The 14443-nt window shown below is 40.2% G+C and overlaps 3 protein-coding genes across 3 annotated transcripts in view; 1 reads left to right on the top strand and 2 right to left on the bottom strand.

The window, feature by feature from the left end:
- LOC145468720 (uncharacterized) overlaps positions 1 to 8653 on the top strand; it is a 26051-nt gene extending 17398 nt beyond the window's left edge. Inside the window, exons 33-43 of the mRNA XM_081452421.1 lie at positions 523 to 729; positions 1663 to 1817; positions 2180 to 2479; positions 2874 to 3178; positions 3526 to 3873; positions 4409 to 4692; positions 5075 to 5245; positions 5697 to 5885; positions 6580 to 6652; positions 7488 to 7633; positions 8592 to 8653. Coding sequence (XP_081308547.1) covers positions 523 to 729; positions 1663 to 1817; positions 2180 to 2479; positions 2874 to 3178; positions 3526 to 3873; positions 4409 to 4692; positions 5075 to 5245; positions 5697 to 5885; positions 6580 to 6652; positions 7488 to 7633; positions 8592 to 8602 — 2189 coding nt within the window. The 3' untranslated portion in view covers positions 8603 to 8653. The remainder of the gene's footprint in view (positions 1 to 522; positions 730 to 1662; positions 1818 to 2179; positions 2480 to 2873; positions 3179 to 3525; positions 3874 to 4408; positions 4693 to 5074; positions 5246 to 5696; positions 5886 to 6579; positions 6653 to 7487; positions 7634 to 8591) is intronic.
- Positions 1 to 14443, bottom strand: part of LOC145467895 (uncharacterized) — a 195093-nt gene that overhangs the window by 36821 nt on the left and 143829 nt on the right. The window lies entirely within an intron of this gene.
- On the bottom strand, positions 7664 to 14443 carry LOC145468719 (uncharacterized). The gene is made up of 7 exons (XM_081452420.1): positions 14204 to 14443; positions 13306 to 13348; positions 12290 to 12529; positions 11654 to 11714; positions 10813 to 11097; positions 10124 to 10383; positions 7664 to 9616 (listed from the first exon to the last, which is right to left on the bottom strand). Exons 1-7 carry the CDS (start codon positions 14441 to 14443, stop codon positions 9396 to 9398), a joined length of 1350 nt encoding a protein of 449 aa, XP_081308546.1. The 3' UTR covers positions 7664 to 9395.

Below are 14443 nucleotides of genomic sequence, written 5' to 3'. Positions count from 1 at the left end.
GTTGTTCTGTTATGAAGCATGTAAGGAAGGTGAGGTGAGCATGAAATGTCACGGAATAAGTGTAAAGAAAAAACCTCGCCTACGGCTCGAAGTTTTCTCTATTTTTAGAGGAGAGTGCCTGAGGGCGAAGAGTAGTTTTCTTTATACTTTCTCTGCCTTCTTCATGCACTCTAAATGAGCTGCATTAAAGTAATCAATACTAGTAAAACATGATCATAAAACTGAACCTCTCTTGGAAATACCACTGTGTACCGGTTGTTCATAACACAGCATAGGAACTCACTGTAGTCAGCGTAGCTGTCAATCAACTTTCCGTTACGGTCTAGCGACCTTCAGTCGCTCCTATTTCATTCTTGCTTGGTGTGTTGGTGTTATCGTTCATGTTGTTGTTTGTAATTCTTTATCATATTTCTGGCGGAGATGTAATGATGTATCCCTTGTGAGAATAGGCAAGTTTATATTGACAATGTGTAGCGTGACGTAAGTTTCTAAAAACTGCGGCATTTCTGTAATATTATTGAGGTCGTTGGGGTGGAATCTGGCGTGCTCCAAGAAGCTACTCGTTCGTAACAACTAACAACAAGCAGACAAATGTCGAATTGATGAAAGCATTTGACAAGTGGAAATACGACGATTATGGAATCGAAAAAAGAATGCCTTGGATATCCGACGCAAAACTAACCACTTCAAAGAACGCAACTGGGGATCGCCAGTGGGGAACCTTGATCGGTAAGGTTAAAGACGTAAAGAAATTTGATCAGTAAGGCTAATGATGCAAAGAACTTTGACTGTGATCGGTAAGTATAAGACACAACGATAAACATTAGTGTCAAAGTGGCTAAATTCTTAATCCCTTAACGGAGAAAGTGCTTTAAACAGAAAGAGATCTCCTCAGTGAAACAACTGTGGTCACGGTAGTTTTAAAGGAAGCCTAAAAAAAGTTCAGGCTTCAAATTGATTGAACACTCAGCATTTGATATCAGTTTGCAACACCGGTACAGACACTCCCAACAGTCACTGGGCTAAGAAACCCCTGGAAGCTGGTCAAGCCGGCTGAAATTGACGAAAGTTAACCATCAAACAGCAAATGAAAGTATTTTTCGACCGTTTTTGTTCACTTTTAACCGATCCTGGTCGCAATAGGTCTATGCAAGGCAGGGGTGACCACTCCCTGAGGTAGTGTAGGTACTACCTGCATACTTGTAATGGTTCCCATTTGGTCGTTAATCAAAATAATTACAACATGCTCTAATCTTATTGGTTGTCAGTTTGACCCAATTTGACCTCTTACAGTACAGTTAACCGGTTACGCCTGAGAAACTGGAGAGAGCGAGTTATCTGCGGGCGCTGAAGTAGTTTTAAAGATGAACGGACTGCATCTCAAAAACAACTTACCGACCACGGCTTTGATTCACCAGAACTCTAACTCAATGATTATTTCCTTATAGTTGACAAATCGGACTCCTTTGCTTTGTTGTCTTCCGATCCTGATAGCCACTCGCATGCGTAATTTCCGGGTGCGTTGGAGGGTATTGGCGGACGCGCTATCCCTCCCTGGGGCTGATAAAGGATTATGACCCGCGATTTACAACGGAGTTAGGCTCTACTTAGTTCTATTGATCCTGGTTACTGACTTATTTCACTCTATATCATTTGCGACAGCCAACTCCAAAATTTTCTTTCCCGCACCTTGGTTGGACGGCACCGACGTTGAACAGCACCCAGTAAACATATGGTACTGGATCAGAGAACAGAGCTTCACTGGCCTCCCTAGGTCCTGTGCTGAAATGCAGTTAAGAGCAACAGAGAATAAACCAGTAACAGGTATCATTGCACATTTTGAAAGCTAAGATTTGAATTGCTTGAGTAACTGTATATTAGTTCGACTGATATTTTGCTCCTTCACTAAGGCCTTCTCACTCTGTCTCCACGCTGTTCTGTCGATGGCAGTGGCCCGCACCTCTTTCCACGTCCTCCATCCGCCAGACTGATAGAGCGACGTCATATTTACGTGCAAGACAATGAAATTAACGCATGTGATAGTCTATGACTGTGTGCACAATACTTTGAATTATTAAATCCATGATTGCGATAACATGAAGACCTCTTATTATTTGTGTTATAATCCCGAGAAGATTGAAGTTGATGTTAAAAAAAATATCGGAATTTTACACCTGAGAGGGAAAATGTAAGAACCAGAAATATGCACACGTTCATCATTGTTTATTGGCATTGTTCTTTGGGATTTCTTGCTCTTACAGATGGCATCTACACTATCAAGCCTGGAGACCGTAAAATTCAAACCTTTTGTAAATTCAATGAGCATGGCGGCGGCTGGACGCTTGTGTTGACAAGCGCAACTGACAACGGATGGACACGAGATAACGTGAAATCGAGGAACACGGACAGTCCATCATTGACTGCTGATTTCTCTATATTAGAAATGGCTGACAAGATTACAAACATGAAACATTTTCAGGTAAAGACTTTACAGTTAGAGCAACGCGAGAGAACTGATTGTAAAATAAAGTAGATAGTGCGCGTTTTCTCGTGTCAGTTAACATTAAAACTTTATGCCAAGTTATTTGTCTTCCTCTTATTATTAAACCTTATCTCGAGTTCTTTAAAGATATTTCAAAACATTTTGCGTTACCATGGAGAAAAATAGAAGGTATAGAAAGGCAATCTGCCACGTATATGTAGAGTAACAAAAGTGGATTGATATAAGGCAACCAATCATAAAGCCGCGCGGCCTTAAAACTAGTCCGTTTCGTCACGTGTTTAAAATCTGGCTCTTTGATTGGTTATGTCCCGCGCCGTATCGACCCGCTTTACTGCTTAAATTGTTGAGTCTAAATCTTTCTAATTTCTAGTATCGTATCGAGGAAGATGGCGCGAAATCTTGGGAAGGCCTCTGGACAGCTAAGGCTGGTTGCACGATCACTTCCGGTCGATCATACAAAGCATGCGTGGATTTAGTTTCCCAGCAGGGACGCTGGGATGACAGTAAAGTTATGTCCACAGGAAAACTACCGTATTTGACCACTTCCGGTGATGCAATTTTGACGAGCGCTGAAAATGAAGCTGACTTGAGTGGTGCGATTGTGATGGATTCAACAAAGGGGATAAGTCGACAAAGAACTGGGGTGAAACGACTCTGGCTGCGCGAGGGAACCTGGTAAGGAAAACACCGAAGTGGGTCACGGAAAAGAAAATTTCAAGCGCGCTTTTTTATAGTGGATTGTAATCTTACCCAAAGTTAACAATCCTTGTGCCATCCTTTTGTTTTATTTTCTCTTTTTTGGTGTTTCTCTATCTTTGTTGCTATAAGTTTAAAGCTTGTAATCTCTTGTTTGAAGTAAATAAATTTTGTACACCAAAACAAAACACGGCAGCAAATCACAACTCATAGAACTAGAACCGCTTAACTCTAGAGTCCAAACAATGAAGCGACAACCAGTTTGCAACTCTCCCTGAAGAAGACACTGCAATGGTCACTTAACCGCAGTCTTATTGTTTTCGTAGGAGATCCTGCAATGAAATCAAAGTAAAAAATCATGGAAGCAAGACGTCATTGAGAGACGGACTTTACATGATTCGTAAGAACGCCCATGAGTACTTGCCGGTGTACTGCGATATGACATCAGAGCAAGGAGCTTACACCCTACTAGTTACCAGTGCTTCTAACGGTTGGAAAAAGGACGAGGTCAAACTAAAGAATCCCACAAGACCTTCGCTATCAAGGGATTACTCCATATTAGGCTACGCTGACCAGATTAAAGCTTTGAGTGGCGGCAAAACGTTCAAATACCGCTTGGAAGCTTACAAGAGAGGACACTGGGGCGGGGTTTGGACTGCTCCAATCAAATACAGGTATTAGTTTTCCGAGATAACTTTTTAGCAGCAGGTTTAAGAGTTTTGCAAAATATTCGGTCAAACCTTCTAGCAATATTTTCCGCTAGTATGAAAGGAACTGTATTACTTAAGCAATACTAATTTGAGTGATGAAAGGTAATCCGTTTTGCATCATCTACGCTACACGATTGGTTTAGAAAACTCGCGCCACTTTTTCATCCAATCAGAAGTAAAATCCAATCGAGACTCTTAGCTTTCGCAAACGTTTTCCCGCGCTTTACGTCAGTTACATGTCACTATTTCAAGTTTTGATTGGTTCACTGCATTGTCCGTGGCGTTTGTGATTGGCTAAAGTAATCACCTTGGTTTTGGTTATACGACACTCGATTTAAATCCGCTCTATCAGCAAGGATAAAACAGCAACATAACTCCAAGCGAGAAAGCTATTGACTTAGCCAAAGTAGAATTGAGCTTTTACTTAATACAGGAATAAATGAGATTTCATCCGTTTTTGTGTGCTATGTGATGTAAGTGTCATTTTATGGTTTGATAGCTTTGTCAGTCAAACCAACGAACAAACAGGTGTCACTTTGGTGAAACGTTTCAACCAATGGCGTTACAACTGGGAAGACTCGCTTGAAAAGCGCATGCCCTGGCTGGGTGCGAGGCAGAGCTTACTAACAACCTCCACTCACTCGGATTATTCCGACTGGGGATCGATTATCTCCGAGAAAAAATCGAATAATCCAGCGCCTTGGATCTACGGTGTCATGGCGAATCCTGGTGTGATCTGGTACTGGGTGAACGAAGATGACTGTGACCAGAGTCGTAACCCAGGTGAGTGTACTGATACCGCAAACAACCATTCATGGAACACAATTTACCTGTCAGCGTTCGACGCTGTTTTGATTCCTATTTAACAATTAGATCATGAGCCGGAGATTTCTATGAGGTGATAGTTGATGAGGCCGAAAGCCGAAACTATCACCTCATCATTTCTAAATGTAGCATTAAACGCCCTACTTTATTGAATTGTGATTTGAAACTTGCAGTTGTACACACACACTCATGGGTTCATTGAAAAATTTTGAAGTTTGAAAGTCGCCTAACGGTCAGTTTCCTTTCCTTTTGATGTAGAAAAAACGAATAACAACACTTCGGAGCAGAAATCCTTTAAAATACTATTTATGTTCTGTTTATCCTTTCCTTTTGCATGCAGTTAATGGAGGGTTATCAGAATGGACTCCCTGGTCAAGCTGCAGTAGAATGTGTGTCAGAGGTGTACAGACACGTGTCAGGCAATGTAATAATCCTGCTCCTAGATGTGGCGGGGAACCCTGTAGCAGTGGCGTGGTTACTAAGCAAGAGAAGGGGTGTATGGTCTGCCCAAGTAAGATAGTTTACGAAAGATAGTTTATAAACATCGTGCCGTTCACACGAAAACTTAAACGCGTTTAAAATTTGCTAAGTGAACCATGGATACTTTTTCTTGTGTATCAACGTTGCTCTCTGAGTTTATTGACGTAACAGTTAGAGTTGCCGTGACGGAAACCACAAAAGTCTGCATCAGGCCACTGTTTCTAATATCGCTTATCTTGGTTTTTGCAGTGTTAAGGGACTAGTAGTATTTCTACTTCCACGTAAATGGGATGTTAATCTATTGCAGTGTTCCGGGTTACCCTCCCCCTCAACCAGTGAGAGATTATAACTAACCTGAATGACGACTTATATATGAAAAGGCTAAAATCAACCATGATTTTACAGTGACGATGCTTTCTTAGTCCCTTCTTGGACATGAACTGTCTCTTAGTTATCTACCCTAACGCTTCGTTCTTTTGCAGAAAGTCCTATCAGATCTAGCGGGGGCAGTTTTTGTCTCCAACCTGAAAGTGGTAACTGCAATCCAGCAGATAATACGCGACTTGTTTACATGAAGGACACACCAGAGTGTTCTAAAGACTACATGGAGTTTACTTACTACAATGATATTCTCACTCATAAGTGTAGCGGAAAGAGAGTGTGTCCTCTGGGTCAGTATGCATTTGTTTGTTTGTTTGTTTTTAAAGGTCAATGACGTGATATGGCAGGATATGATCAGGACATCAGTGCATACTGCGTCTGATTGGCTAATTGCGAATCTGGGTGAAGTAAAAGGTGGTACCTGGATGGGGAACTGCACCGCAGGAGTAACAACACTGTTGGTCGATTCATGAAATAAAGGAGGAGGCAGCGTGGCCGAGTGGTTAGGGCGCAGGACTTGAAATCCGGAAATCGCAGGTTCAAGTCCCGCTCTGACCACTTAGCTGGAGTTGTTTCTCGGTAGATCATAGTTCAACTCCTCGGTCATGCTCGTAAATAGCCAACTGGTCTGCCTCCCACCGGTTGGGATTTTTAAACCTATTACGTTTAGTTGATGTATTTGTTTCCTTCATTTAAAGTGGCTTGCCTGTGAACTAGCTACGTGTAGCTAAACGTATTGACCACTATAAACAACAACAAAGTCTTGGTAGAAAATATCGACTCGCCATAAAATTTTCTCTATCCAATTAACCGTTGAATTTATGACCAGAACCTAACTATGCCATTAATTTCCTTCCCTAAATTTCAGACATTTGAATTGTATCTCTAACGCTCGCTAAAGCGATTCAATACAGCAGTCGTTATCTTCCCATGTAACATGACAACCAAGGGACTAATGGAGTGATTCCCTTGCTCTCCCTGCAGGCGGAACAGCTACCTGGGAAACGCCCCTTGTCGTATCCAGCACTTGCCCTCCGGAGGCGTCCAGGTTTCAAAGGTAACAAAACTTTGAAATTGAACTTCCTAAATTACCAAGTTTGATTTGAATGCAAGTGAAGCTTGCAGGCCACGATAATAAAGAAGTTGATAAATTAGGTCAAATTATCGTGATGTATCATTAAATTCCCCCAATTCCTTTTCAACAAATGCATGGAGTCTAGAAAGGAGTATTTCTAGGCTGATCATGAACAACTTGTGCGACGTACAAGGCAGCTACGTTTCCGAATCTGTAGCAACTCGGAATCTCGCTTTTCTGGTGGACCGAACGCGGAAGTCGCGAAATCGACAGTGCTGCGAATTTCACTGTTTCATCATTCACTGAACTATTTACATTACCTGCAAAAAATGTCGGACGTTTTTTTCGGAAGTTTAATTTTCGGACGCTTTTTGTCTCATTTAGGACAATAATTTCGGACACGTTGCTGAAACATAGTTAAAGTAAATTTACCCCTACAAAACACGAATTAGACTCAAACAACATCATAATTAAAGATGGTAGTTTTACTCCACCCTCAAGATTTTACGGATACAACGACGAGCAAAGAACACGAAGTAATATCAAGCCGTGACGCATGTGAAGCAGTGTCTCAACTAGAGTTCGCTCCATAAAGCTCGGCATAAAGGAAACTTAGGGCTTTGGAGCTACTCAAAGTGTTATACTGTACTATAAATATTTCGGACGCTTAAAAATTGCGGACGGTTTTATTTTCAGACACCGTCTTTGTCCGAAATTAAAATCGTCCGAATTTTTTTGCAAGTACTGCAAGTAAATTGCAAAGAGCGTTTCATAAGCTAGAATGACGTTAGTAACATGTCTATATCTGGTACCGTAGGACCTCTCATAAAACCTTAAGACACAAAGCATCTGGATTCTGTGTGCATCCATATCAAGGATGGCCAAAACAAGGAGTTTCTGCCATCATGTGGAAAGATGACTGTAGCGAGGAAAGACTTCAGTTGGATCTCTTCAAGCTAAGAGGTTAGTAAAAGGACAGGGTTTGTTACTGATTTTCAGTTCAAAGCTTATGGGCCTTTAACATCCCTAAAACCTTTTATAGGTCGAGAACATTTGAATCAAATCCCTAAAGGAGACTGACCTGGGCGTGGCGTCACGGTATTTTGAGTTATTTTGGCCACATACAAAATTACCTTTAAATGGTAGGAAACCTGAAAATAATAGTTTACTAAGATAGAAAAACACCAAAGATATAATGATAAACCATAAAGGAACAAGGATGGCTAAGGATGAAGAAGATTGACACGGATTACAAACGACGAACTTGAAAAATTGAGGCTAAACTTTTCAATATGCGCAAACCGTGACTGAGCTCATACCACTTCGGAATGGACATGCATGAATGACAAAATTTTTTTTTTTATTTCTTCGAGTGAAACTCTAAATGATACCTTGGCGGCTGAACAAAATGGCGTTTCGTCCTGAATACCTTAAGTGAGACCAAAAAAAGTCAATCCTATTGTACTTTCAAGCCTCTCTTCGCTCATGCGCAGAGCAGCCACCGATGTGCAGTCCGTGTCTATAGCAACAACAAGTTTCATTTTCCCTGGGTCTCAGAAATATTTCACAAAGTTATACAAGTTTAGGACGGTGCACGCACATACAAAACAGAACACATAGTGACCAGTAAGTAATAAGTAGTATACTAGAACATTTGGTGATGTTATAGAATATAAGGAATACAATAAACAAGTTATATGCGAGCTCTTTTATATACATAGGATAATATCTGTAAATGAATGGGACAAACTTCTGAGTAACGAACCCAATCTATAAGAATTCCGTTTACTTTACAGTGCTCACTAGGGGCTACTGGGATCTCAGGCTAGAAAATGATTCCCCTTTTCATGTTTTCGAATAATTTAACTGCTGTTTTTTTTGTTGTTGTTGTTTTTTGTTTGTTTGTTTGTCTTTTTTGCAGGGCCTGGGTAAAGCTGCACTGAACTCACTGACCTTCTGGCTGTGCGTAAACTGTTGGAAACAATTTTGACCTGTAGTATCATCGATCTTACATAACTTGTGAAAAACGTGCAGATTACATGCTTATATGTTAAAGTGTAGTCAAGATTTTGAAAAAAAAAATTGCTTGCTTTTTCGCACTTGCGGAAATGGAGTGGTTTCTTTTAATTGAGTGTTTAAACTAATCTGAATTATCTGAAGTTACTTTAGTTTTCCCCTACTCTGCTTAACGATTGGTTTAGAATTCCGCGGCACCAACTCAATCAATCAAAAACGACCGGTGGGGTGAATCAAATAACGAGTCGATGAACTAGGGGAGAACGATTATTAAATGTTGTATGCCCGTGTCAGTGACCGTCGTAACTTTTAAAGGAGCTCACGGTAAGACAGCACGGATTTCAAACGACAAACATGAAAAATTTAGGCTTAACTTTTCACGATGCGAAAACCGCCTTTAACTTGAAACTGGGGGATTTCGGAAATTTGAAACGTTAAGCGGTGTTTTTGGCGAGAAGGACGAAAAGAACGGCGCGCGCAGTGGACAGTCTTAAATGAATCCTCTAAGCAAGCGTCGGGTTGTTAAGCTCAAATTAATTACGTCATTGTGAGAAATATAACATGGACCTTCCCTCTTGAAGCCTTGAGTAGAAGGCGACAGTGTCAAGCTAAGGCAAGCGGGTGAAATGAGAAAACCTTACACTGTTGGTTATCATTACTTAAGTCAAAATCTTGCTTTCTCTTTGATCAGTTCGAGTTGACAGACAGTTTAGATTTTCTTTTCACAAACAAATGGGAGTACTTTTCCACAGCTAGTGTCGTCCCAAGCCCCCCTATCAACCGTCATTCTCACGCAGTCGTGGTTATCATTCTGGTTGTGTGATAGACTGGAAGCCCACTTAGTGTAGGTCACGTGAGTACCGTCAGGCCAAATGAATGTTCCTTCCGAAGTGACGTCATTCAGACCGATCCATACTCCCCCAAATGGATCTGTAAACGATTAATGCACATATTAAAGTGGACCTTACTACTTTCGAGTGGAAAAATAAGAATGAAAAAAAAAAAAACCCCTCTTTTCAGATACAGCGCAGTTCCGGCCCTCTCTGTCGCACAATGCTCTTGGCAGAGGGCCCCTCTCCCAAGAGCGTAGCGTTACGTGACAGAGAAGGGACCAGAATTGGACTAATTACGTCCGATGAAGCAAAAATGGAACTGAAAGACTAGGTCGTATGAATGAAGTAACTGTTTAACTGAGTTGAGAGAAAGACAGTTACCATTAAAACCAAAGGAAATCTCAACATAATCATTGATAGTTGCTTGCGTAAAAAAACCGACGCAGGAATTTTAAAATATAGTGGAAAACCATTAAAGAAGTAAGGCTGGGCCGAAAGTATCTAAAAATTTTAAGTTGATGACGTAGTTCTCAGCCTTTTTCAAATTCACTTAGTGTTAGTCTTGTATTTTAAATTGCCCATTTATTTAAGGTTAGTTATTCACCTGCCATATCAGCTAGCTCTTCACCAGTGAGATCTCTTCCAAAAATCATCAAGTCTCTCAAGTGTCCCCTTAATGATGTGTTGGCGATGTCCCTCTTTAGCCCAATATCATAAGACGAAGGGAAACTATCCTGGAATGTTATGTAGGTCGGCACAGTGGCCTGGTTCCCAACCAAGCGACCATCAATTAACAAGAAAACCGCTTTTGAGCTTTTTTTCCAGACCACAGCGGCATGAAACCACTTATCAATTGGAGGAAGCCTGTTAAAACATATGAATTATTGTTACTTTGCCTACAGAGTGTTTCACATGACGTCACAGCGGCTATGTTGGTGTTGAACTCTTTTTCATTCCTTCAAAACTTTGGAAAAACGAAAACACGTCGCCATTTCCTAGACGACTCTGGCCACTGCACAGTAATCCCTGATAGTGTACAATCACACAGCCAATCACATTGCAGCATTTGCATTATTGTTCAATTAGAATTCTACTAATGATATGCCTAGCACTGCACAGTGCTAACTGGAGACACTAAATGAAGAAAGGAATATTGTAAATAGACCTGAAAACTTTGTTCTAATGTTGGTTCTTGGAGAGAAATCAGCAACATTCATACAGGAGTGGTTTTTCGTTTTATTTATAGCTTGCACAAAAATGATCTGTCAAAGAGTTGAATCTTCTATATCTCACCCTGCATTAAGAGATGGTTCGATTGTTCCTTGGTTATTTTCTACCATGAAACGAAGTTTTCCATCGGCATGGGCATCGAAAAGGAAATGAGCTTCGGCAGGACCCCAATAGCCGTAAATAGTTGATGGATGAGTGGGTGGATCCTGCAGTTTTACCCAGCTGGCGATGGTGAAACTTTCTATGGCATTAAAGTCCACAGCAGGGGTTGTAGCGTGTGAACCTGAGCCATTCAAGTACAAGGACTTCACACCATCTTCCTCTTCATACCTCGCTCCATCAATGAGACTGTTTAAAGAACAAAGAAAAGCTTCTTAGTTTGTAGGAATTCCGAGGACTGTGAGACAAACAGCCTGTTTCATTCATGATGTCTCTACATGCGCTTTACATTGCAGTAAAGGTGGCAAGTCCAAATGAACGAGTCCATCTCAAGTTAATTAGACCACGCTAATAAAAAAACTGTTGTTTAGTCACTACAGGATATTATAATATACATTGACTTATGAAAACAGTTCAAGCACTCACTCTCATCTAGATAGTTTAATTGTCCTCTTGTCTTGCCAATACAAGACAATAATTGCTATATTACTCAGGTAAATTCTCTCTATATTGCGCCTACAGGATTAAGAAAAACCATGATCTACTAGCAATTACAATGATGTAATACAGTGGGCCCAGTGAGTGGAGAAAATTAAATTAGTACATGTAAGAAAAAACAACCTTGATGGGTAAGGGGAGTTGATCAATCACGGAACTTTTGAACAGAAAAACTAACATCAAGCAATCTTTATAATGAACAATTAACTTTAATTTGCAAATGGCATTCAAATGCAGTTCTGCTCACCTAACATCAGAATCAGTTCCATCCAGAATCCAATGATTAACAACGCCTGCCGGGCCATTACCTTAATTTTTTTTAAAAAAAATTAAACATCGGTTAAAAATGTCAACTGACCACAGCCAATTTTTTCATTTTACAGTCATAGTAGTAGTAGTAGTGGTAATCTTTAATGAGGATACCAACATCACAGTAGAGTGGTTTACAGAAGGGTGCTCGAAAGAATTACCTAGATAAAAATAACAGCAACATTCAAATGCAGTTCAGTTGTTCATGTAAGACGGGATGGGTCCTCTGATCATGATTTGTTGTCAAACTATTGACACACAGGGGGGCAGTAGGAAAAATTTTGTTGGCTTATCCCTCGTAATAACGAGTAAATACATACCAGTAGTTCACAATCACTTTAGTCACCACACTTAATTCTTCATGGATTTGTAAATTTAGGTCTCTGTCTTTTCGCTAATTAAGGAGGTCGTAACAACCTTTGTGAGTTATATTTAAGTTCTATTACCCAAGGAATTAGTTAAATAACAGCAAATTAAACGTTATTATATAATTATTCTTGCTAATATAAGCAGCTGATTGGATGAAACTTTTTGAGTTCAGTGTTATTTTACAGACACAGTATCTCATACTAACTTGCTATGTTTGCTTGAACTTGGTCAAGTAAATGAAAGATAAACTCATTTTCATCTTCGTTGTTGATTGACACCAGTTCTCCACCAATTGACTGACAAGATAATGTGGCACCATTCCAAGTCTTTCCCCCAAGAACCAATTTAAGGAGTTTGGAACCAAATCTATACCAGCCATCAGGTAGAGCTGCATAAACATCCAACAAATGAATAAACCTAAGTTTTTTAATGTCATGTAATAATTCTAATTTGTGTATTGCATAGAGCACTTTTCATTTGAGCATCGTAAAACCAAAACCAAACCAAATACTTACCAATCAGACTAGTTACTCAGCCAATCTCAAACCGTAGTAAAACCAAAACCAAAACCAAAGTAATTGCCTGATTACTTTTGATACTCGATTGAAAACTGTTCATTTAATTCTAAATCAATTATACGTTATTTAGCCTCACAGGTTTGTAGTTTAGTGACAAATTGGAAGCCAATGTCAAAGGTAACAAATTAGAAATTTCTGTTCCAAGGCTTTCTGGGGAGCTTGGGAACACAATTTGTAGTATACATCGAGATATGAGGATGAGTAATAAGAAAACTTAGTGTATTATAAAAAAGTAACTTCAGTGCGAATGTTTTCTTAATAATATGGAAGTATGATGATCCTAGTTGAAGATCCCACCAAGTACATGTAGGAGTGAAAAGGGTGAGAAAACATACATACAGGACTTACATACAGGACTTTATTCAGGGTTTTAAAAAAATATATATATGTGTATAAAATCATCGTGAAGAGATCAGAATTTAAACAGGTGGACCCTAGTAAAAAAAACTCCCTAAAACAATTCAACTTGTGTAAAGCAAATCAAAGCAATGCATCAGAAAAGGCAATCTTGCCAAGATCATAAACATAAGCTGAAGTACAATTGAGTTGTTAGTGTTTTTAGATTTCTGCTGCAAAATGATTTCCCCATCATATGCACATACAAAAGTCCTTTTAGTGTCACAGTAACATGTAAACACCTTACCATCTTTGTAGATACACTTCTCCGCTGTACAATGTTCAACCTCCTGAAGTCAAAGCAAACAATCAAAATGGTCAATGATTTTCGAGAAGAACATTATATTGTTATCAATTTAACTAGGTTTAAATCTTAAGGTGCGTTCCTTTAGGTCCTTTAGTGTTTGGATTTGAAGGCACGACACAAGACGCCATGCTTGTTTTGAGGTACATGCAACAGGCAGTCGCCCCGGGGGAGGTACTTTGGGAATTTCTGGGTGGGGATGTGCCGCTGGGACCCTAGAACCCTTAGCCTATACCAGAGCTAGTTCAGCTGAATTTTGCTACCCTATACTAGAGTAAACTCCCCAAATCCCCCATCTATCGACACTGTTGAGGCTGATTTGCGTAAATTTAAACCTGCTGATTTGAGTTTTTTATATTTTTGAGTGGCAATTCCTGGCTTCCTTTGTCTAGATAAAATCTTCAACCAACTAGTCAGTTTTGTGAAAAATGATACCCTATTCGAGACCCAAACGCTCTGATTTATATACCCTATTCTAGAGTAAACTGCTTGAAAACCATACCCTTCACAGCGGCACATACCTATATAGCCCATATATGGCAGTGCCCCCCCCCCCCGGGGTAGTCGCGTCCCCAGTGCTACTCGTTTATGATAGGACGAATGCTGCCCCACCCACCCCTACAGGGCGCTAGCACTACCCACTGCACTAGAATCGTATTTATCCCCGTAATTTTAAAGGGTCTTTAATGTGCTTATATTGAGAATTAAGGTCTTGAGAATTACGTACAGTAAGTCATCATCAAATAGTGGACAACCACATTGTCTAGATATAAACCTCTCAGTTTTCATAACTAATGTACAAGGCAGAGTTACGTGACTAACATAAGACTGTTTCCCTCACCGCCATTTGATGATACTGAGATCCCGCGCTTTGTATCAAATCTTGTGGGTCAGCGGTTTTGCTAGAATTGTTGAGCTCACACGTGATTCGTCCTGATTCTCCCAGTTTTCGCACGTTCACAGAGAAACAGCGAGGTGTGTCCACGCAATCCCAGCGACATTTTATCGGGTCAGCAGCTGTTACGGTTGCTATCACGTGATTCTCTAATGCCACACCTTCCTCTTTAACAAACTTAGCCAT

The sequence above is a fragment of the Orbicella franksi genome, chromosome 14 (genome assembly GCF_964199315.1).
Source record: "Orbicella franksi chromosome 14, jaOrbFran1.1, whole genome shotgun sequence".
Taxonomy (NCBI): domain Eukaryota; kingdom Metazoa; phylum Cnidaria; class Anthozoa; order Scleractinia; family Merulinidae; genus Orbicella; species Orbicella franksi.
This window is presented reverse-complemented; position numbering and strand designations above follow the sequence as displayed.